Below are 24256 nucleotides of genomic sequence, written 5' to 3'. Positions count from 1 at the left end.
TGTGAATAAGCAAGGTACTGGGCTATTTCTCTAATGCAGTGGTTCTCAACCTTCCTAATGCCAAGACCCTTTAATACAGTTCCTCATGTTGTGGTGACCCCCAACCATAAAATTATTTTCGTTGCTACTTCATAACTGTAATTTTGCTACTGTTATGAATCGTAATATAAATATCTGATATGCAGGATGTATTTTCATTGTTACAAATTGAACATAATTAAAGCATAGTGATTAATCACAAAAACAATATGTAATTATATATGTTTTTTCCGATGGTCTTAGGCATCCCCAAAGGGGTCGCGACCCACAGGTTGAGAACTACTGCTCTAATGGGTTTGTATTAGCTTCTAAAGTCAAATCTTGATTCCTTAAGGCTTTCTGGTAACATCCAGAGTCCAGGCATGTCTCTCAGACATGACATTCCAGTCAAAGTCTTGGTTAATAGAACCACAACTAGAAACTGGTCTTATTGGATCCATGCAAAAAAGTATATTGCCTTAACTCATTCATTTAGAATTGTCAAATTCTGGAGGGATTAGGTTGAGAAAAATATAAAGCAAAAGAAAAAGTTCTTGTCCTCTTAATGTATTGAAAAGGACCCAACTTTAACTGTATTAGACATTTAAAAAGTAAGCAATTAGCATTCTTTAGATTGGAAAATACATTTTATAGCTTCTAGAAATATAGGCTCCTTTATTGGCAAACACACTTTAAAAAAAATATATATTTTATTGATTTTTTACAGAGAGGAAGGGAGAGGGATAGAGAGTCAGAAACATCGATGAGAGAGAAACATCGATCAGCTGCCTCCTGCACACCCCCTACTGGGGATGTGCCCACAACCAAGGTACATGCCCTTGACTGGAATCGAACCTGGGACCTTTCAGTCCGCAGGCCAATGCTCTATCCACTGAGCCAAACCAGTTAGGATGGCAAACACACACTTTTAAGATACATACTTTTCTTTTTCTTTTTTTTCTTTTTTTATTTATTTATTGCTTAAAGTATTACAAAGGGTATTACATATGTGTCCATTTTTCCCCCCGCCCTAGACAGTCCCCTAGCCTCCCCTATCCCCCAGTGTCTTATGTCCATTGGTTATGCTTATATGCATGCATACAAGTCCTTTAGTTGATCTCTTACCCCCCTGCCTCCTGCCCTCCAATCCTCCCCGGCCTTCCCGCTGCAGTTTGACAATCTGTTTGAGGCAGCTCTGCCTCTGTATCAATTATTGTTCAAAAGTTTATAATGGTCTCTATTATCCATGAATGAGTGAGATCATGTGGTATTTTTCCTTCATTGACTGGCTTATTTCACTTAGCATAATGCTCTCCAGTTCCATCCATGACGTTGCAAATGGTAAGAGTTCCTTCCTTTTTAGAGCAGCATAGTATTCCATCGTGTAGATGTACCACAGTTTTCTAATCCATTCATCTACTGATGGGCACTTAGGCTGTTTCCAGATCTTAGCTATGGTGAATTGTGCTGCTATGAACATAGGGGTGCATATATCCTTTCTGATTGGTGTTTCTGGTTTCTTGGGATATATTCTTAGAAGTGGGATCACAGGGTCAAATGGGAGTTCCATTTTCAGTTTTTTGAGGAAACTCCATACTGTCTTCCATAGTGGCTGCACCAGTCTGCATTCCCACCAGCAGTGCACAAGTGTTCCTTCTTCTCCACATCCTCTCCAGCACTTGTCGTTTGTTGATTTGTTGATGATAGCCAGTCTGACAGGTGTGAGATGGTACCTCGTTGTTTTGATTTGCATCTCTCGGATGATTAGTGACTTTGAGCATGTTTTCATATGTCTGTTGGCTTTCTGAATCTCCTCTTTTGAAAGGTGTCTTTTTAGGTCCTTTGCCCATTTTTTGATTGGATTGTTTATCTTCCTTTTGTTAAGTTGTATGAGTTCCCTGTAAATTTTGGAGATTAGGCCCTTATCAGATATGACATTGGCAAATATGTTTTCCCACACAGTGGGTTTTCTCGTTGTTTTGTTGATGGCTTAAGATACATACTTTTCTGAGACAGATATTATAAAGCAAAACTCACTGATCTAGAAAGGAACAGTTGAAATTAAATTGATTTGCTGAAATGTCTAAGGTTTTTCTCTCCTTAAGATTTACCTCCCAGGAATTTGCATTTTAAAAAATGGTGCGGATAAGAGTTCTTCGAGATCAGATATTTGCATCTCAAAGGTACAGACTTCAGTTTTATAATGCCAACTATTCTCCCTTTCCTTGAGGGACCCAGATTTAAATTTCTGCTAGTTGGCGAGTATGCATCCTGAAAGTGGTCTTTTGGGGGCACTGTGGATGGAAGTGATACATCCTATTTTCTTTGTGGAGAGACAATTTTCTTCCTTGTAAAAGAGGGAGAAATTGGTTATCCAAGTGAGGCATGAGTGACCTCCATGCTTCCTAGCCCCATGTCACATGATCAAGGCCCTTGCCTCACTTCTCACCTGAAGAGGAGGAGAGCTCGAAGATTTCAGGTGTAGAGCATTAACAACACTCACAGTGGTGACCAGGCACTGTTGGTTTTATTTCACTCCACAAGGTGTTTTTGATGGCCTCTGGCCTTAACTAGCCTTACTGGAGATCCTCACCCTCAAGGAATCTCTCTCTATATAAAAGGCTAATATGCAAAGTGTCCCCTTGGGAGTTTGATTGCTTGCTGTGACGTGCGCTGACCACCAGGGTACCACACGGTGGTGGTGTGCTGGTGGCGAAGGAAGGGGGAGGCGGGGAACCTGATCAGCCCTGATTGCTGGCCAGGCCTAGGGACCCTACCGTGCACAAATTTTGCGCACTGGGCCTCTAGTGTTTAATTAACTTACACTGCCTTGGGCTTACCACTCTGAGAATAGTGGGGCCAGGTAGGCAGAGATAGCAGTTGTCCTTCTTTAAGGAAGATCATAAATTGCTGGCCCCCCCGGGGTATGAGAAGGCCAAAAGTTTTGGGAGAGATTAACAAACATTCAGTCAATCTTCAGATTATTTTAATATAAAATTTCCCATTTTTATATTTGCATCTGAGGCTTTTTACTTGTGTACCTGTGGGAGATTTAATGAGGACTGGGATTTGGGAATTTTCAGCTTTGGAGTCATGATTTCCCATGTTTACCCGGGGCTATGGACATGAACACAGCATCCTGTGCCCACAATCGAATAGAAAGCTCTGGCTGGCAGCTTCTGCACCCAGGCTGTGATTGCTTGGCTGGCCTGGGCCTCCCTGTATGGGGTCATCGCTGGCCGGGTCTGCACACCCACCACAGCGTTACTGGCTGTTGGCCTGGCCCTCACTCTGTGGGGCAATTGATCTCGGAGTGGCCCCCAGATAGATCGCCCCGCAGAGGGAGGCCCCACCCACCTGCCGCAGCGCTGCCAGCCAGGTGGCTTGGGCCTCCCTTTGTGGCCGCTGGCTGGCTGGCTGGGTGGCTTGGGCCTCCCTCTGTGGGGTGATCGATTGCTGCACAGAAGGAGTCCCCGCCCACCTGTTGCAGTGCTGCTGGCCAGGTAGCCTGGGTCTCCCTCTTTGGGGTGATTGTGACAACCCACCCCCACTCTGATTGATCGCCCTGCCAGCCGGTGGCCTGGGCCTTCCTCTGTGGGATGATCGTGGAGCGATGCAGGGCCCCCTGACCAATCGCATCGCATTGCACTTGCCTTGGCTGGCTTGGTGCCAGTGTGTGTCATAGCATGGTCGTCCAGAAGGTCATTCAGATGGTCGTTCTGTGTTGTTTGGTTGTTCAGTCGATTTGCATACTACGCTTTCATTATTATAGATGTATTGTGATAACTTTTTCAGTGATAAGAACTGGTTTGTGTGATTCTCATGGGTTGATATGCTTATTTTGTGGTGGTGATTTTATTTTGTGAAATTAAGTGGGTGTGATCTCAATGAGTAACCTCTGCTGTAACTAACTGCTACATACAAATAATATATTTTTGCCTTAATTTGAATTGAATGAAGTTATAATAAACTATGGCAAGCATTTTTTAATGTATATGTTATATTTGTCGCAATGGAATTTGAATTTTTGAAAGAGTAGTCTAAGTACAGAATAATAGAACCATGGCTGATGCAAATGAGATATTTTTCCTGAATATAAAGTGGAGATTTTGTTGGAACAGACGTGGGTGTATTCATGTTCTGAAGTTACTGAGTTAACATACTTGAATTTAATTTTAAATTCCCACTGCCACCTCTAGCTCCTTCTCTCAAGATTACTGAAAATAGAAGCTTGGGTTAAATTTTAACAGTTATCTTCCTCTGAATTTCTAAAGCCTCTAAGAAACTTGAGCAAAACAAAATAGTTTTTTAAAACATTGTACTGGAATGTTAGCTTTTTAATTTTTTACTTTACTGTTTTACTATTTTGAAAGTTCTAAATTAAAAAGTAAAAATTAATATGATGAGTGTATTAAGAATAATTTTAACATTTACATTAGGGCTTATTTGATTTGTGTTATTTAGAGTATTAAGAAAATTTATTTTGGGGGAGAGACTTAATAACATTTGATTTTTGCATTGCTTTGGCTTCTCCAACTTATTTAGTGTGTGTACTAACAGTTGGAAGAGAATGACCCTCTTAGATTGTCACCCCTATGCATTTCAAGGCCATTATTATTAGTTGTATCCTTAACACAGTATGTTCAGAGATTGATAAAATTTTATATTTATGCCTTCAAAATCATTGATTTGAATGACTTCGTAGCAATCTGGACATTACATTTGTCAAAGCTCATTGAAGCCATTAATTTTTAATCCTAACAGAGAAGAGAAATTAGAAATTCAAATGTTTTTGAATGCCCACTTTGCCCAATCCCACTGAACTCTTGTTTCTCATATATCAAGTAGGCACCCACATCAAGCCTTTTCTGTAGGGTGCCTTGGCCTAAGTTACCCTTGCACTCCATTTTGATCCCTGTTTAAATGTCATTTCATCAGGGACCTTTATTGATGATCTCACCTAAGATATATTCATTCATTTATTCTCTTTTCTTTTCTTCCTCCTTCCTTCCCTTCATTCTTTTTCTTTTATATTCTGTCCCTTTACATTGTATTATTTTCCTTTAGAGCACTTGTCTACATGACATTACATTATTTATATGTATGTATGCATTGTCTGTCTCCTCCTTATATCTACCCCCTAAATTCCTTGAGGACAGGAACTTTATTTTTTTTAAAGTTGTATCCTTAAGATGTAGAACAGTGTCTGACATAGTAGGTGCTTATTAAATACTTTTGAAAGATAAATGTGGTATTTAGAAGATAATAAATGTATTTACTTATTCTGTCTCAGGTACTGTGTTAGGCCCAGAGGCTACACTCATGAGTAAAAAGTTCTATTTTTAGATTTTGATATTTTTGATAAAACTGCCTTACATAAGGTGTACTTTATAGTGTTGTATAACTTTTAACATTTTACTAATATTTATAGATTAGTAATTAAAAAGAATACTGCATTATCTTATATTTTATATAGCTGTACAATATCCCAGGAACAAAATTAACCTAGGGATTATGCTCTCTCAGATTTGTGAGGGATTTACTATCCAATCTAGTACTTATCTGCCAGGGGCTATTCAGCCTATGTTTGAAACCATTCTAATGATGGAGAACTCACTTTCACTCAGACAGTTTATTCTGCCTGTGGGAGGCCTCTGATTATTGTTTTTTAAAGTCTGTCTCTATTTTAAGCCAAAAATGGTTGCTTTCATTTACTAGTTCTAATTATATCCCATGGAGGATATAGTGAATAAATGTAATCCTTTCTTGTGATAGCCCCTCAATTATTTGAAAGCCTACAAAACTCTCTCTGACATTTCAATTTTCCTGAGAATCCCTAAGTAAGCTATCTGACCATTTACCATTCTGGTCTTTTTCTATGAATCTGTTTGAATTTGTTTATATATTTATAAAAGTTGGCACCGGTAAGTGAAAGCACTCCCTACTGCAAAAGAGAACTGCACTGAACTGTTTCCTTGGAAGTTCTCAGTGTTCTATTTTATTGCATCTTTATGATTTAAGTTCTCTTCCAACCATTTCACACCTTGTCTCACTTGACTTACTATTAACTAAAATACTTAGTTGCTCCCCACTCCACCTCACCTGTCACAAATGCTGTTGGTATGTCATGTCTCATGCCTGCCTTATTTTGCAGTTTCTGGTTTTCTTTATGTTTTCCCCACCTCCCCTCACCTCCAATCCCCCCCGCCACCCCCCCAAATACACACACACACACACACACACACACTGAGTTAGACTCATGCTTTATTGGCAGAGTATGTTTTTGCTGGGCTAAGTGCTTATGAAATATAGAATCAGTGGGAATTTGGCATGCTTTCTGAGGTGGGAATGCAGTTTGCCACTCTTTCAGTATTCCTTTGTCCTTAAGCATTTTCAAATCTGATTTTTTTGGTCTCTTTCTCTGATCTGAAAGAAGATTTCATCCCCCCCCTCCCCTTTTTTCTTTCACATGTTTCCAGAATGCTAGCAGCGTAGAAGAGGGTAAAGTGTAGCTCTGACAAGATATGTATCATTCACACCACAAACCTATTATCAGTAGCGGCTAGTTTAGTAAAGTACTTAATGAACAATCAATCTTGCCATGGAGACAATTTTAAAAAGTAACTAACTCCTTATTATGTGAATGTGATTCTTTTGATTAGGTTATTTAGACTTTTGTTTTACATCATATATTGTGCATTGTAGGTTATCATTGCTAGATGTTGATATGAAGCAGCATTGGCACTTTTAATTAAGACAAATAGAAAAGAGAACACATTTTGCATGTTCCTGATACATACCATTTTGGTATATTATTAAATGTTCATAGTTCAGATTATTTTTTACTAAGCTATAATTTGCAAGCACATACCTTTTTTTGTCAACAATAAAGATAAAAAACACACAAAAAACCCCAAAATAATTGAAATACAAATAAAATGCTTTCTTATAAGACTTAAGAAAAATTGCCTATCAAGTACAGATTTACCTGTTTTGCTGTTAAGTGTGAAATTACAAATCTTCTAGTTTATAATTTGCAATCTAACAAATTTTAAAAGGTAGTCTGCCTTTCAGGCTATCTCAGGTACTTAAATTTTTTTGTGTATAATAGTTGATTTTTTGTGGTTGTGACTTTTATTCTAAATTTTATTCAAAGTTGTTGAGCAAAGATTGTTTGGGAATTTTGTCTTACTATTTTATAAAACTGTAGTCTATAGACCATAATAATTATAAAAATCACAAAGGTCTTTCTCCAGATTTTTAGATGCTGACATATTAATCCTTTGAAAACAGGGTGGGAATAGAATAGATTTGGTGTTCAGTTTAGAGAAATGTAAACTGACAGTTACATTATTAGAAAGGCATTATTAAATTGAAAATTCACAACAAACCAGTTTTGAATCAGATTATAGGATTTAGATTCAATGTAGAGACTGAATTTTTTATTAACAGCAACTGCAATAAAACAATATAACATTGTGATATAGTATTAGTGATTTCTAGTAAACTGAAGCATGTTTAGCTTGATGTCTAGTTAGGTTAATGCTTAGTTGATTGCGTTTATTCAAGTTACCTAACATGCATGAAACCATGTTTCATGGTTTCTCATGCAGTAATACCAGATTGTCAGATATAAGTATATCTATAAATACTTCATGAGGTGGTTGTCACATTTCTTCATGCTTATTGTATCACAGATCTAAATATTTCTATGCTCATTATAATTAAATGGGAAAATATTAATTTATCATAAATTATTTTGTCTGCATTTAAAAAACGTTGGTATAAGTAACTATATTGAAGTAAATTATGAAGAAAAAGTTTTTTAAAATCTCTCATGTAACATTGAAATAATATTTTTCCCCCTTGTTTTTTGTTTAGGGTATAACTTACTTCAAGTCTTTGCAAATAAATAGTATTAGATCTATGAGAAGGTGACTTATGATAAGTAACAAATTACCCTGAAAATGAACTTAGTAGCACAGCAGACATTTATCATCTCACTAGAGGCATGGTGCACAAAATTTGTGCACAGAGGGGGAGGGGTCCCCTCAACCCATCCTGCACCCTCTGCAATCTCGGACTCCTCGGGGGATGTCCGAATGCTGGGATCAAGTCTAAAACGGCAGTCAGACATCCGTCTCGCAATCCAGGACCACTCGCTCCTAACCACTCACCTGCCTGCCTGTCTAATGCCCCCAGCTGCCCTCCCATGCTGGCCTGCTCACCCCAACTGCCCTCCTTTGCCAGCCTGATCTCACCCCTAACCCCCTGCCAGCCTGATCTTGCCCCTAACTGCCTTTGCTTTGGCCCCCACCACCATGGTTTTGTCCGGAAGGAAGTCGGACATCCAGAAGATGGCTGGTTGACCTGGTCTAATTAGCGTATTACCCTTTTATTATCATAGATAACATTTATCATTCCTTTAGGTCAGGCATTTAGGTACAGGTAGCTTAGTTCATCTCATCTTTATTGATTTTAATGCCACCATTATAAAATCCAAGATACTATATATGTTTGGGTCTGTTTCCAGACTTTCTTGTCTGTTGTTAAAACGGTATATCGAGTAACATATATTTAAGTTTCTCTTTATTGTGCTCTTCCAGTATTTTCTTAGCTATTATTTATCTACTTCTGAGAGGAAAAAGCCTTTTGATATTTTTATCATACCATACTAATTCTGTTAGTTTTTAATGTTTTGCAATTGTTTTTACTTTGTTATAATTTATCTTTTTTGATAATAATAAAGACTACTGAGTTTTCAATACATAAATTAGTATATATTTGGAAGGATACTAAATAATGATTGTACAAATTATGTAAAGTATAATAATGTAAAGCAGAACTTATATGTCTTTATTGCCTTCCATGAGCCAGGTTCTTTTTATGTTAATTCATGTCACTATTGATTATGCCGACTAAGTCCACTTGTAACTGGAATTTGTAGAATATGCAATTATTTATGGCTAAATTTCCTTCAATACTGTTTTTTTTCTTCAGCTGTGATGCAGATCCATCAGCCCTAGCAAAATATGTTCTTGCTTTGGTAAAAAAAGACAAAAGTGAAAAAGAATTAAAGGCGTTATGTATTGATCAACTGGATGTATTTCTTCAAAAAGGTAAGATCTTTGGTTTAAGAATATTATTTTATTTTAATGTTATTTCAATAAGATTATCTAGCTGTTCTTGAAAGAAGTCTGAGGTGACCTCTGAAAATGGTTCGCTATTCACTTGACCAGAAGACCTCACAAAATCATGCAAATCAAGAGGTTCAGATCTTCATGTTCACTTTAAGAAGACTTGTGAAACTGTCCAGGCCATCAAGGGTGTGCATATCTGAAAAGCCACCAGGTATCTGAAGGGAGTCACTTTACAGAAGCAGTGTGTGCCATTCTGTTGTTATAGTATTAGAATTGGTAGGTGTGCCCAGGCCAAACAGTGTGCTGGACACAGGGTCGGTTGCCCGAAGAGTGCTGAATTTTGCTGCATATGCTTACAAATGCAGAGTAACGCTGAACTTAAGGGTTTAGATGTAGATTCTCTGGTCATTGAGCACATCCAAGTGAACAAAGCTCCCAAGATGTGGTGCAGAATTTACAGAGCTTATGGGTAGATTAACCAATACATTTGCTTTCCCTGCCACATTGAGATGACCCTTACTGAAAAAGAGCAGATTATTCCATCCCAGTCAGTGTGGTTGAGCATCGATCCATGAACCAAGAGGTCACCAGTTTGATTCCATATTAGAGCACATGTCTGGTTGCTGGCTAGCTCCCCAGAAGGGTGTGTGCATGAGGCAGCTGATTGATGTCTCTCTGTCATTGATGTTTCTCTCTCTCTATCCCTCTTCCTTCCTTTCTCTCTAAGAAATCAATAAAAACATATTTAAAAAATTTTAAAAAAGCAAATTATTCCTAAACCAGAAGAACCAGAAGAGGAGGTTGCACAAAAGAAAACTATCCCAGAAGAAACTGAAGAAACAAAAACTTACTGTGTAGGAGTAAAATCAACATAAACACTAATAAAAGTTTAAAAAAGAAAGTATCTGTAGTATTAAAGGAACTCAGTAAGAGACAGGCTCTAATTGTAATGAAGATGAACAATCAATATTATTGCTGATTTATATCCACAGCTTATTACTGATTATATCCATAGCTTATTTATAAAGACTTTTTTTCTTATTACCATTCTTAAGCTTTTTCTTAAATCATGCTGACATTTTTTCTTTGAAGATTAAGAAAATGACTGTATGCTTGTTTATTTAAAGATAGTACTCCTTAGGGATCTACTTTGAATGTTGTCTAGCACAGTGCTGTTTAGCTTTTTCACTTGCCAACATCTAGATCAGTGGTTCTCAATCTTCCTAATGCAGTGACCCTTTAATACAGTTCCTCATGTTGTGGTGACCCCCAACCATAAAAGTATTTTCGTTGCTACTTCATAACTGTATTTTGCTACTGTTATGAATTGTAATGTAAATATCTGATATGAAGGGTGTATTTTCATTGTTACAAATTGAACATAATTAAAGCATAGTGATTAATCACAAAACAATATGTAATTATATGTGTTTTCCAATGGATTAGGCGAACCCTGTGAAAGGGTCATTCGACCCCCAAAGTGGTCGCGACCCATAGGTTGAGAACCAGTGATCTAGATGATGGTAGTATTTGTGTTTGCACACTGGTAGGGTACATGGAGACTGGTCATGGCTGGAAGTGACTGGCACAGAAACTGGCTGTTCCAGCCCTCATCACCCTGAAAACTGAATATATTGGTGTTACCATGGGACTGTGCCATGGCACACTGGTTAGGAAGGTTTTAAGTGGAGAATAATATCTTAGCAAATGGCTTTTAATATGTGGGATTTTTTGGTTTGTTTTATTTTTAGAGACACAGATATTTGTGGAAAAACTTTTTGATGCTGTGAATACAAAGAGTTACCTACCTCCCCCAGAGCAGCCATCATCAGGAAGCTTAAAGGTGGAATTTTTTCAGCACCAAGAAAAAGATATAAAAAAAGACGAGGTAAGAATTTGTGTTAAACCTTACATTTTCTTTGAAAACATATAAGGGATAATTAAACTTGTTGTATTTTCTGTATCTGTGTCAGGAGCCTGTAAGACCACCCCCGAGTTCAATGATTTCACTAGGAGCACTCACAGGACTTCGCATATAATCATTCTCACAGTTATGATTTCTTACAGTGAAAGGATACAAAGCAAAATCAGCGAAGGGAAAACAGTGTATGGTGCAAAGTCTAGGGGGATGCAGGCGCAAGCTTTCAGAGTTCTCTCCCAGTGGAGTCACCTAAGATGTGCTTAAGGAGTAGTGACAGTATGTGTGAACCAGGGAAGCTTGTTAAAGACTCAGTGTCCAGGACTTTTACTTAGGTTTGGCCACCTGGGTACCTTCTGCCTAGTATGTTCTAGATTCCTAGGAGGAAAGCAGGTGTTCGCCATGAACCATATTGCATACACAGACAATTTAGGCATAAGTGAGCTGTTATTATCAGGCAATGATGGGAACCCTCCAGAAATCAAAGTTCACAAATGCCAGCCAAGGATCTACCTTACATGAAGGCCTTTAACTTTTCTGCATAGTATCTTATAGCTATGGATGCTTATTACCTATGTTCTGTGAAAATAATTAGATTGACAGTAAATCTGTTTGTTTCTGTCCCACAAGCATTTTGTAAGGAACTATTTTTAAGGTAGTTAAAATGACCTTCACAGGGCAATAGAAATGACCTCATAATTTAAGAGTTTTTATGGGAAAACTCCAGAGCAGCCATATTTTATACAAGATTACCATTTTTGTTTAATAATCATATAATAATTAAGATCTCCTCAATTTGATATTTAAGGATTGTAATTCCAGCAAAAATAATTGACAATTAAAAGTTGGCTTTAACAGTCACTGCTTTGTGACCTTGAAAACATGACTTTTTCCAGCCATAGTTTACTCAGCTGTGAAATGGAAATATGGGGTTATTATGAGGTAGTTAAATAATATCTAGAAAGCACCCAGTATATATGTGGTACATAGTAGGTTTTTAATAAATGGTAATTACTATTAGTATTGAGAGATTGTTGTGTGAAAGATGTGGTTGTGACTTTTGGGTTTTTTACCCCTCATAAACCTTTTTTTTTCTTCTTCAGATTATATAATTAAGACCTGTTTATTATGCAATTACAAATATATATATATATGTATAAATATACACACATACACACACACACATACACACACATAATGTTACATAATAATTCTTAAATATGTTTTTATGCCTCTATACCTAAACATATTTATACACATGTATTTGTACATAATTACGCAGACAGACACACATAAAACACCCTTGTTAAAGATATTTATCCCTTTAAGAACTGTCAGAATGTCAGATGGCAATCTAGATAAAAAATGCTATGGGTGTAGTAAAAGTTCACTGTTGATCATGTACTATGGGGTATGATGATCTGTCAACACAAATTACTCCCAAGTGTGCATTGAGGCAAATAGAAAGGAAAAAGTGTCTTAGAGTTTTATTTGTACCCAGTATTTTTTTGGGGGGGGGGTTGATATGGGTGGCAAGAGAATAAAAGTATTAATAAGGGGGGGGGAAAGGGAAGACTGTTATAAAATTTTTAAGCAGTTTGGTCTGTTGATAGAATATCCATATTTAACTTATCATACAACTTGAGGCCTGGTGCACGAAATTGTGCACTCGCGGCGGGGAAGGGGTCCCTCAGCCCAGCTTGCACCCTCTCACAGTCTGGGAGCCCCCAGGGGATGTCCAACTGACACTTCCTGTAGGGAGTGGGCCTAAGCCAGCAGTCGAACATCCTTAGCGCTGCTGCAGAGGAGGGAGAGGCTCCCGCCACTGCCGCTGCATTCACTAGCCATGAGCCCGACTTCTCGCTCAGTGGCGCTCCCCCCTGTGGGAGTGCACTGACCACCAGGGAGCAGGTCCTGCATTGAGCGTCTGCCCCATGGTGGTCAGTGCGTGTCATAGTGACAGGTCATTCTGCTGTTGGGTCAATTTGCACATTACCCTTTTATTATATAGGATGGGGACACACTTGACAGTGAGAGGCTTTCACCCAAAGGGATGCTGGAGCAACTGGCATAAACTAGAACATGTTTATATTATCTGTAGACTACCTACATCAGAATATCTTAGGGTTCTTATAAAAATGCAACTCTTAATGCCTATCATATTTCTAGAAGCCACACGTTCAATATTTTCTGATTTTATCTTCTAAATCCTTTTCTTTCTAGTAACATCTATTAATGTGCTATGGAAACAGTGTTCTGGGCAGTACAGCATGGAAAATTTTGGCCTAAACAAAGTAGCATTGAACAAGGGAATGTTTTTCAGGGCTGCTTTCTATTAATTATATAATGTGAATGGAGGCCTTTTGTAGGAAAGAGGAATATATAGCTGCCATACTACCATGAGAAACTGAAGAACTATTTTATCTTGTATGTTATTTTCTCAAATGTTCTATTTTTTTATGACTTGGTTAGTTCTAATGTATGCTCATATATTTCCTAATGTGTTCAGTACCAGACCAATTCCACGAAGCAAAACATGAGCGTATGTTGGACTTTTGAAAGAGGAATAAAGTTGGGTTTTCATTAATAATTTTTAAATGAGGACACTTGCTTAAAATTTTTTTTTGCTCCACTAATTATTATCTAAGATAAGCATTTATGAGTTTCTTTAGGTTCACTGTAACTTTCAGCATGCCAGTCTTTTGTGATTAAACTAAATGTATTTTGTTTAAATGGCAATTTTGCTTTTATATTTTATTATCAGTTAAGTCATTGAAATAGTAACATGGTAAGGAATGACTGTTGCTAAATCTTCTACACCTTTTATTTTTGGTATGTCAGATCATAAAAGAGGAAGAACGAGAGAAGAAGTTTTCCAGAAGGCTAAATCACAGTCCTCCCCAGTCAAGCTCCCGATACAGAGAAAATAGGTGATTAATTAATTGAACCATGTTTGGTGATTAGACATTGGTTATCTTTTACATAAAAGATACACAAAGCTATAAAATCTTTTACACGGGGGCAAGTAATATCTATTTTGTTACTGGTTTAAGAAAGTGTAACTCAGTCCTTTTTTACCATTTATTAGTTATTCTTATTTTTATTCTTCAAATTCCAGTGAAATCTTGAGACCTTTTCTTGCCTGAAGTTTTCCTTTAATAAGAATTTGATTTTTTTAAATTAAATCTTTATTGTTCAGATTATTACAGTTGTTCCTCTTTTTTCCCTTCATAGCTGCCCTCCACCCAGTTCCCACCCCACCTTCTGCACTGTCCTCATCCATAGGTGTATGATTTTTGTCCAGTCTCTTCCCGCACCCCCCACACCCCTTCCCCCACTGAGAATTGTCAGTCCACTCCTTTTGTATGTCCCTGATTCTATTCACCAGTTTATTCTGTTTATCAAATTATTTATCTTCTTAAAGGATACCTTTCAGCATTTCATATAATACTGGTTTGGTGGTAATGAACTCCTTTAGTTTTTTCTTATCTGTGAAGCTCTTTATCTGACCTTTAATTCTATATGATAGCTTTGCTGGATAAAGTAATCTTGGTTGTAGGTTCTTGCTATTCATCATTTTGAATATTTCTTGCCACTCCCTTCTGGCTTGCATAGTTTCTGTTGAGAAATCAGCTGACAGTCGTATGGGTACTCCCGTGTAGGTAACTAACTGTTTTTCTCTTGCTGGTTTTAAGATTCTCTCTTTGTCTTTTGCTCTTGGCATTTTAATTTGATGTGTCTTGGTGTGGTCCTCTTTGGATTCCTTTTGTTTGGGGTTCTCTGCGCATCCTGGACTTGTAAGTCTATTTCTTTCACCAGGTAGGGGAAGTTTTCTGTCATTATTTCTTCAAATAGGTTTTCAATATCTTGCTCTCTCTCTTCTTCTGGCACCCCCATAATTCGGATGTTGGTATGTTTGAAGTTGTCCCAGAGGCTCCTTACACTATCTTCATATTTTTGGATTCTTTTTCTTTTTGTTTTTCCGGTTGGGCGTTTTTTGCTTCTTCGTATTTCAAATCTTTGACTTGATTCTTGGGATCCTCTAGTCTGCTGTTGGGTCTCTGAATAATATTTTTTATTTCAGTCAGTGTATGCTTAATTTCTAGTTGGTCCTTTTTCATATTCTTGAGGGTCTTACTAAATTTATCGTAGTTTCTAGAAAATTCTTGAAAAACCTTATAACCGTGGTTTTGAACTCTATATCCAGTAGTTTGCTTTCCTCCATTTCTGTCATTTGTGACCTGTTTCTTTGTCTCCGCATTTTGGCTGCTTCCCTGTGTTGGTAGAGTGGCTTTCTGTGCTGTGTGTCCTATAGGGCCCAGTGGCTCAGCCTCCCCAATTACCTGAGGTGGACACTCTGGGTACACCCCTTTGTGGGCTTTGTGCACATTCTTGTTGTAGTTAAGCCTTGATTGTTGTAGGTATCACTGGGAGGAATTGACCTGCAGGCCAATTAGATGTGAGAATCAGCTGTGTCTGCAGTGGGAGAACTTCTGTGCTGGAGACACCCTTCTGGGGCAAGACTTGCTTCAATGGGGCTTTGGTGCTCACTGAGTCTTCCCCCTGAGTGTGTCCCTTAGGGATCTGAGGAGTTGTAATCTGGATGGTCCACTCTGACCACTGGGTACACTGGCTCTTGGATGTCTAAGGAGGTGCTAATTTAGCCTCTGCCCGAGGCTACCCAGCAGGAGCTATGGAAAGATCTGCAAGATTCCTTTTCTTTGGAGTTTTGAGGTGCCTAGATGAGGCCCAACTGTGAAGCAGTGCAAGCTGCTGTGGGGCCTTGGGCCTTCTTTTTGGATGATCTGGGTCTCTCTGACCCAGCTGCAGTTTGTTAGGTAATTTTAGATTGCAAAGGGCCAGGTCATTCATATGCAAAAGCCTCTGCACACAGCTTGGGTGGTGCAGGATCTCAGGGAATCAACAGGGCGGAGCTAACAGCTATGGCTGATCCTCAGCCCTGCCCTAAGAAGCCCCAGGTCTCAGTGTCCCGCGGTAATCGCTGCAAGCACCTCTGAGAGAAAGCCGCCCTTGAGTTCTGCCTGATTCCAGACAGTCCAGTTTCTCCCCGTATGAGTCTGGGTCCTCAGAGACTTGCCCGGAACAGGAGTTCAGAGCCATGGGGAGCTTGAGACTCCCTCCTGATTGAAAAAGACAGCCGTGTCCTCAGTTGCGAGCCCTTTCCCCGTGCGCCTCCGTACCTCTTCCCCTTACCTCCGCACCTCCTCTGAGTCTCAGTGTGCTTTTCTCTTTCCTTCTAGTTGTAGAATTTCCACTCGGCCAGCCTTTGTGTGGTTCTGGATGATATCCGTTTTGTCTTTTAGTTGTTTTTTTGAAGTAGTTGTGTGAGGCATCAATTTCTGGTGTTTACCTATGCTGCCATCTTGGTTTTCCCTCAAGAATTTATGATTTTTTTTTTCATTAAGGTTTCAAAGGCATTTAGAATGCAGTGCATGTGATACATGCCTATGAGATAAGATATGTGTTCATATGCATAAGTACATTTATGTACAGATATTATTTGCTATAATACATATGTATAGATAACCTAAATGTATATATGCCTTTTTTGTGTAAGACTAAGAATTAAGACTTTTAGAGATTTTTCCTTAAAGGAGTTTTAGAGTACTTGTTCTGCAGAACATGTTCAGTTTTGTATTGTTCGATTTATTTATTGTTTCATTTTCCTATGTTTGTATTCTGATGGTACAAAAAAGAATCATGATATTATAAGAATTAAATATAACTTTTGCATTTAGATTTTCCCTGTATCTACTTAAAAGTTATTTACATGAAAGTAAAATGATCATATATTTCTTTAGAAGTCGTGATGAGAGGAAAAAAGATGATCGTTCTCGCAAAAGAGATTATGATCGAAACCCTCCTCGAAGAGATTCATACAGAGACCGGTACAATAGAAGACGAGGGCGGAGTCGCAGTTACAGCAGGAGTCGGAGTCGAAGTTGGAGTAAAGAGAGGCTTCGTGACAGGGATAGGGATAGAAGTAGGACCAGAAGCAGGAGCAGAACACGAAGCAGGGGTAAATCATATATGTGTATATTTTTGTTGGCATTCTCTTATTGGGAAAATACTTCTTAACTTAAGGACCATAAAGCTGCTTTTAATTATATATCAGTTATACTTCAAAACTATGAAAACAGTTAAAAGTTTTCATTTCAGAAGTGTGTAATTGCAAGACCATGTCATTTCCAACATGTATAATATTTCTTGCAATGTGCATTATTAAAAGGGAGATATTATGACCAATAAAACAATCATCTTTGAGTAAAACACCTTTACTTAAGCTTTGATATTAGCTACCCTTGCAAACTTTATTGTACAGCCATCTTTATTTAGTGTAGGAAGTTATTTTGTAGCCTTTGTATAAGCCCTGCACTTCTCTGTTATTCTTCTTTTAGAGTTTTTCCCCCTTTGATCTACGTATACTCGGCCTCTCTGCACATTGCTTCACTTAACGAATCTCCTTAATACCTATTCTTTTCCTTGGGACCATATACAGCCCAGTTAATTTCTTTGTTTATGTTTAATATGAACTCCTTTTTCTTCCTCTGCTCATCCATTCTCATCGTCAAATGGTGTTCACTGTAAAAAGGCATGCTAAGATTTTTAGAAGGATGACAAATATTCATCGCAGAAAAAATAACCATAGTTTTATTATAATACATATTATGCTTTTTGGGGGGTAAGATTACAGTGAAGAAAAATTAAAAATCTCTTTTATGTAAATAGAACTTCAAGAAATTTTAAACTCATTAAGTACAGCAAATTTATGTGTGGTTTTATAGTTTAGGTCAGCCGTGGGCAAACTACGGCCCGTGGGCCCGATCCGGCCCGTTTGAAATGAATAAAACTAAAAAAAAAAAAAAGACCGTACCCTTTTATGTAATGATGTTTACTTTGAATTTATATGAGTTCACACAAACACTCCATCCATGCTTTTGTTCCGGCCCTCCGGTCCAGTTTAAGAACCCATTGTGGCCCTCGAGTCAAAAAGTTTGCCCACCCCTGGTTTAGGTCATATTGAAAAGAAATAGCTTTTCTTGGGCCAGTGTGTATTCATTGTTTTCAAAAGAAAAAGAGGGTTGTCTAAAATGTGGACAGTTTCTGTTTAGTGAAAATAGTACTATTTCTGCATCTGGGGCATAGTTTTTTAAAAAAATAGTTTTATAAGTCATTTATATTTTGTTGCAGAAAGAGATCTGGTAAAACCCAAATATGACCTGGATAGAACAGATCCACTAGAAAACAATTATACTCCAGTTTCTTCGGTACCTAACATTTCATCTGGTCACTACCCTGTACCTACTTTGAGCAGCACCATAACAGTAATTGCTCCTACACATCATGGTAATAACACTACCGAAAGTTGGTCTGAATTTCATGAAGACCAAGTGGACCATAACTCATATGTCAGACCACCAATGCCTAAAAAACGGTGTAGAGACTATGATGGTAAGTAAGCCTTTCAACTGTTTCATTACATATTGAATTAATGTATCCTACTGACTAAATTCTGTAAGTTTAGGTTACACACAGTTATTCAAAGACTTATTAACCTATTGGAAATAGTGGGAAATTAATATTAACCCTTTGCGGTCGTTTGTCTACTCTCAGCCACCAAAGCTTTTTTACCGTTCTGGTCGTATGTCTGCTCTCAGCCACCACAGCAAGGAACCGTACGAATCTTAACTCTATTCATTCATGTATCAGTTCATAATTTCTCTGAAAGCTCTTAAGTGTCTAAGCGACCTTGTCACGAACCAAAACATTGCCCCGACATATCGGAGATATCGAAACTCAATATAAACAAACGCGGTCGTTCCACACTCGCCATGCAAAACACCGTGGCGAGTCAGTCGCCTTTTGAGAGTGAAGAAATCGACAAGCTTCGGAGATACTTCGCAGAATTTCAAATAAAGCTTTACAAATTACGTTTAACTGTAATTAGACATTCTCGCTTGTTAAGATATTTCAGAATAATACTCCAAAATGGCAAAAAGGAAGTTACAAAAGAAGTGTACTGCGAATCTGAAAGTAACGATGAAGAGTTTTATTTTGGCACCTTGAATACTGACTCTGACGTAGAAAGTGATAACGTTTGTAGTGATTCTACTAGTAGTGATGTAGTTCCAAAAAAGAATTAATAAATCTTGTTTATCCTTCATAATCTTGCATGTTATGTATCACTGCTCTTTCAGTGGAAATTAATTCCAACCAGTACGACACCCATGTCCAAATTTAATACGACCGCAAAAGGTTAAGCACTCATTAATTTCTCAATATTATTGAAAACTTCATTAATCACTACTATTGAATATCAGTTTAAATATATTATTTGCATGTAAGTCTTAAGATATATTTGGAATTTATCCAACAAGACTAATATTTATAGAGTTACTTGTGAGGGAATCTGCTACTGAAACATTTTCTTCAAAGTTTATGTTTTTAAAAATGAACGGTTATTGTCATGTTAAGTGGAACCAGAAATGTGAATATCACCTATTTAAGAATTTATAAATGAAGACTCTTAAGCTTTTATTGTAAAAGTTTTATAAACTTATGAAAGCTATAGTTGCAGTGTTTATAAAGTTATATGTGAGATTTAAATACAGGAAGTGTTTCTAATAACAAATATATATATATATATATATATATATATATATATATACACACACACACACACATATACATATATATATATATATGTTTTATACCATCTTACAAGTTAGGTATACTCACTTTAATTTGGTGATGTATTTTCTAGTGTATGGGTTATCTTTATTATGACTTATTTTTAAATTACTGGAATTAGTAAGGTAGCTCTTGTGATATGGTTAATTACACTTGCCCTATATTAAAAAATATTTCTGTTTTTAAATATCTTACTTTTGTTAACAGAGAAAATTTTAATGTCCAGCACTTTTCATATTTCTCTTTTTCCTCACAGAAAAGGGTTTCTGCATGAGAGGAGACATGTGCCCTTTTGATCATGGAAGTGACCCAGTAGTTGTAGAAGATGTGAATCTTCCTGGTATGCTGCCTTTCCCAGCACAGCCTCCTGTTGTTGAAGGACCACCTCCTCCTGGACTCCCCCCACCCCCACCAATTCTTACACCTCCACCTGTGAATCTGAGACCCCCAGTGCCACCACCAGGCCCATTACCACCCAGTCTACCACCTGTCACAGGTAAGTAAATATGTTTGTTTGCCTCTACTTATTATCTGTCCATTTGGAGTCTTTTTAAAAAGTTAATAGTTTGATGCTTGCTTTTATTAAAAGTATCTAAAGTAATTTTGTAGATGCTGGAAACTAAGAGCAAGATATACCCATTTAGACTATACCCCTACTTTACTTGACTATGCCAAACCTATAATTTACTATGGTTTGGAGTAGCTCTGAATTATGCACAATCTCTGATAATTTCCAGCTGCCTGTAATATTTTATAGCTTAAGAGAAACCTGTTTTAGAAAACATTGAAAGACTATTTACCCTAGAAAACTAAAATAGTTATAAAAGCTTGATGTTTGTTGATATTATAGTTTGATGAATGAGAATATCATGTTTGGATATACAAATAACTTATTTTATTTGTTTGCTTTCAGATGATATTTCTTATTCTTTGGTTTTGACAGGACCACCACCACCACTTCCTCCTCTGCAGCCATCTGGCATGGATGCTCCCCCAAACTCTGCAACCAGTTCTGTTCCTACTGTAGTAACAACAGGCATTCATCACCAGCCTCCTCCTGCTCCACCTTCTCTTTTTACTGCAGGTGCAGTTTTGGCCCTCTATATTTATGAATATAGCTTTAGATGAGGAATTTTAAAATGTTTATAAAGTGAATTACTCTAGCAGGTCTATTTTTCTCACTACAATTATATAGAATAAAAATGTAGACATGGTGAATGTACATTAAATGTAAGTCTTCAGTTATGTTTTTTAAAACTGTTACATTTTCTTTTAAATAACATATTTTTATAAAACTAAATTTTCTTTTTAATGCATATAAAATATGTTAGCTTTGTATTAGTAACATATTATAGTTTACTTTTTCTATTACCAATATAGAAAATTATAAAATGGAGTTTTACAATTGTTTTTTAATTACAGTTTTTGTATTACCAGATACATATGACACAGATGGCTATAATCCTGAGGCCCCAAGCATAACAAACACTTCCAGACCTATGTATAGACACAGAGTGCATGCACAAAGGCCTAACTTGATAGGATTGACATCAGGGGATATGGATTTGCCACCCAGAGGTACTATGATTAATCTTTTCTTATAGTTTTTATAATATCAAGCGTGACAAACATTTATAAAGAACAGTTGGTCCTGTATTTATAGGTTGAGTAAAGGATAGTGTTTATGTTTGTTTCTTCAATCCTTTGGTCTCTCATGAGAGAAAAGGTAATAATGTATTTCTCTATTTATGGTGTTTCCAAGAGGAAAGAAATTTTACAAAAGTACATGTTTTCTAATGTAGCTTTTGTTGGGTATTTTCTATCATTTGCAGTCTTAATAGGTTTATTTAAACTCTTTAGAGTAATGCTTTAATTCCTAAAGATAGATTCTGTCATAGTTAATGAAATTAGCTGTACAAATTATGCTTGATGTGTATTTTACTTTTGATGTTAGAATTTGAAATTTGTTTGCTTATAATATTTTAAGCAAAAGGAATTATGTTTCAGGAAGTGACTAATTAGCTTTTACATTTTTCTTAGAGGTGACAGACTTTTTGATAAAAGTTCTAAATGGGAGAAGATAGAGTTTAGACTGATACAGTCACAAACAGGCAGCAAGACTCCTATTTTAGAGGTACAACTGGATATGGAGAGTCAGAGGAGGTGTAGAGCTTACATTAATTTGAAAGATTTGCTACAGATAATTGATATAGGGAAGTGAGGGATTGTTAGACATAATAAAAAATATTATGTACAACAATAAGTGTCTTTTTCCCTAATTCAACTAGTTTTTAGATGCCATTTTCTTTCCAGTTTTTCCCCAATGTCTTTTTTTCTAGTATGTCATGTCTCATCAAGTGTGAATAAAACTCGAACTTAATTAACAGTCAGTAACTATTGTGGTTTAGTAAAGTTGTGATTACTTATACTTTGATTTATTTTGTTGTTGTTATTTATTGAAAACTCTCAGATCCTGAGCATCTAAATACCTTGAGTATTCAAAGACCTTTTTGTGGTGAAGGTGTGAAGATCATTTTAATTTATACCCAATTTAATTTGCGATCACAGGACATTTCATGTGGATGCCCACCTTTTAAATTCTTCTTGCAGCATTCTAATAATTCTCATTAACAACAACAGCACTAAAAAAGATTATTTTCTTATGGAAAAAAAATTTTTTTAACAGTTTCTTGTAATTGAAAAGTAGCCACTTGTGGCTGTTTATCCTCCAAGTCTCTTCTACCTAGCCAGTTCAGAGAAAACTTCTTTAGGTCACTATTTAGTACTTATTTTCTTTTTATCATGTACATATTCCTTGCTCTTGCTAGAACTCCAACATCAGGTCATCTCTCTTTTTTTTTTTTTTAATATATTTTATTGATTTTTCACAGAGAGGAAGGGAGAGAGATAGAGAGTTAGAAACATCAATGAGAGAGAAACATGGATCAGCTGCCTCCTGCACATCTCCCACTGGGGATGTGCCCGCAACCCAGGTACATGCCCTTGACCGGAATCGAACCTGGGACCTTTCAGTCCGCAGGCCGACGCTCTATCCACTGAGCCAAACCGGTTTTGGCCATCAGGTCATCTCTTATCTTGCTCTTTTGGAATGGCATAACTATACGCTGCTACAGATCAGTATTTATTAGACCCATTCCAGTGCCAGGTCAATTTTTTGTTGGTGATGAGAGAAGGAAGAGGAATCAAACCTCTTACATATAAATCTTAATCATATAGAAGTTGGAGTGGTGGTAATTTCAGCTCCACATGCATGTAAGTTACATGAATGGACCTATTGCGAGATAAATGTCTGGTGTGCCTAGGAATTTGAACGCCTTTTCTCATGGAATCATACGTAGTAACTGCTTTAATACTGTTCTTTAGAAACATGTGCTATTTCTGTGAGCTGGTTTAGGAATATACTCTTTATTAATAACACTTTTTTTATGCGTCAAAACTGATTTAGCAACCCATTTATATTGAGTGTTACCTATACTTCTGTTTCCTTTTTTTGGTCCCTGTCCCCCAAAATGTTTTCATCTGTTGCCTGTTTGGTTTGAAACTTAATGTCCTGGATTGTGATAGATACTTAAAAGCCTATGATACTGTTAATTATATAATTATTATATATTTCTAATAGCCTATAGATGGCCTTAATTTAAATTTGTCTTAGACTATTATGTGATAATCATATTTTTATGCTTCATACTTTAAATTTACAAATGAAAATAATGTAGGTCCTTTGATGCCTTGGAATTCCGAATATTAATGTAACTTGGAGGCTTTGATAATTGTCCTTCCCATATTTCTAAGGAGGTGGGAAATATGATAGATGCTACTTGATTGAATATATGTAGGACTGGATTGAATATAGGTAGGAAGAAGGGCTAAGTTTCCATTTGCTGTCAACAAAACCAGTGCTGAAAATTTTAAGCAAAAAAATAATTTATTAAAATGGATATTGGGGGGAAAACACAATACATATAGGTAATACGCACATTTGGTAATTGTATACCCAGAGGAACTTGCTTCTTTTTTTAACTCTCTTTTTAAAATAAATAACAAAAATATGAGTGAGAGAATACAGATGAATTAGAGCAAACACATCACAAATACTGAGGAAAAACACATTACTGCCTCTTAGTGAACCTTTAGGTAAATAACATATTAAAGAAAAAAGGATATTGGATAGCTCAAAGACCTCTCCGAAAGAGCCAGTGAACCAGGCTTGGGAGGCAGGAATAAGGCCAAAAATCCCATTGCAGAACTGATCCTGCGAAGATAAGCTGGGCAAAGAAATTGCGGCTTGCACGGTGAGCATCACCCATGCTAAACACTGGATATTTCTACCTAATCTGCTGTAGACATGTAGGCTAAGTCAAAGGTAGCCAGTGAAAGGATCTAGATAAAGTGTATACACTCTCAAATACTTTTTAGAACCTGGAAAAATTTTGCGACTGAGAGAGAA

At 37.0% G+C, this 24256-nt stretch overlaps 1 protein-coding gene across 15 annotated transcripts in view; it reads left to right on the top strand.

Moving 5' to 3' along the window:
- Positions 1-24256, top strand: part of RBM26 (RNA binding motif protein 26) — a 132130-nt gene that overhangs the window by 64466 nt on the left and 43408 nt on the right. For 6 of the 15 annotated variants that reach the window (XM_059684930.1, XM_059684928.1, XM_059684924.1 and 3 more), the window contains 8 exons: positions 9019-9137; positions 10910-11046; positions 13918-14006; positions 16899-17116; positions 18289-18549; positions 20045-20284; positions 20702-20872; positions 21211-21366. In XM_059684930.1, the coding sequence (XP_059540913.1) occupies positions 9019-9137; positions 10910-11046; positions 13918-14006; positions 16899-17116; positions 18289-18549; positions 20045-20284; positions 20702-20872; positions 21211-21366 (1391 nt within the window). The remainder of the gene's footprint in view (positions 1-9018; positions 9138-10909; positions 11047-13917; positions 14007-16898; positions 17117-18288; positions 18550-20044; positions 20285-20701; positions 20873-21210; positions 21367-24256) is intronic. The other 9 variants (XM_059684935.1, XM_059684934.1, XM_059684929.1 and 6 more) reach the window with 5 other exon arrangements.

The sequence above is a fragment of the Myotis daubentonii genome, chromosome 2 (assembly GCF_963259705.1).
Source record: "Myotis daubentonii chromosome 2, mMyoDau2.1, whole genome shotgun sequence".
NCBI lineage: Eukaryota > Metazoa > Chordata > Mammalia > Chiroptera > Vespertilionidae > Myotis > Myotis daubentonii.
This window is presented reverse-complemented; position numbering and strand designations above follow the sequence as displayed.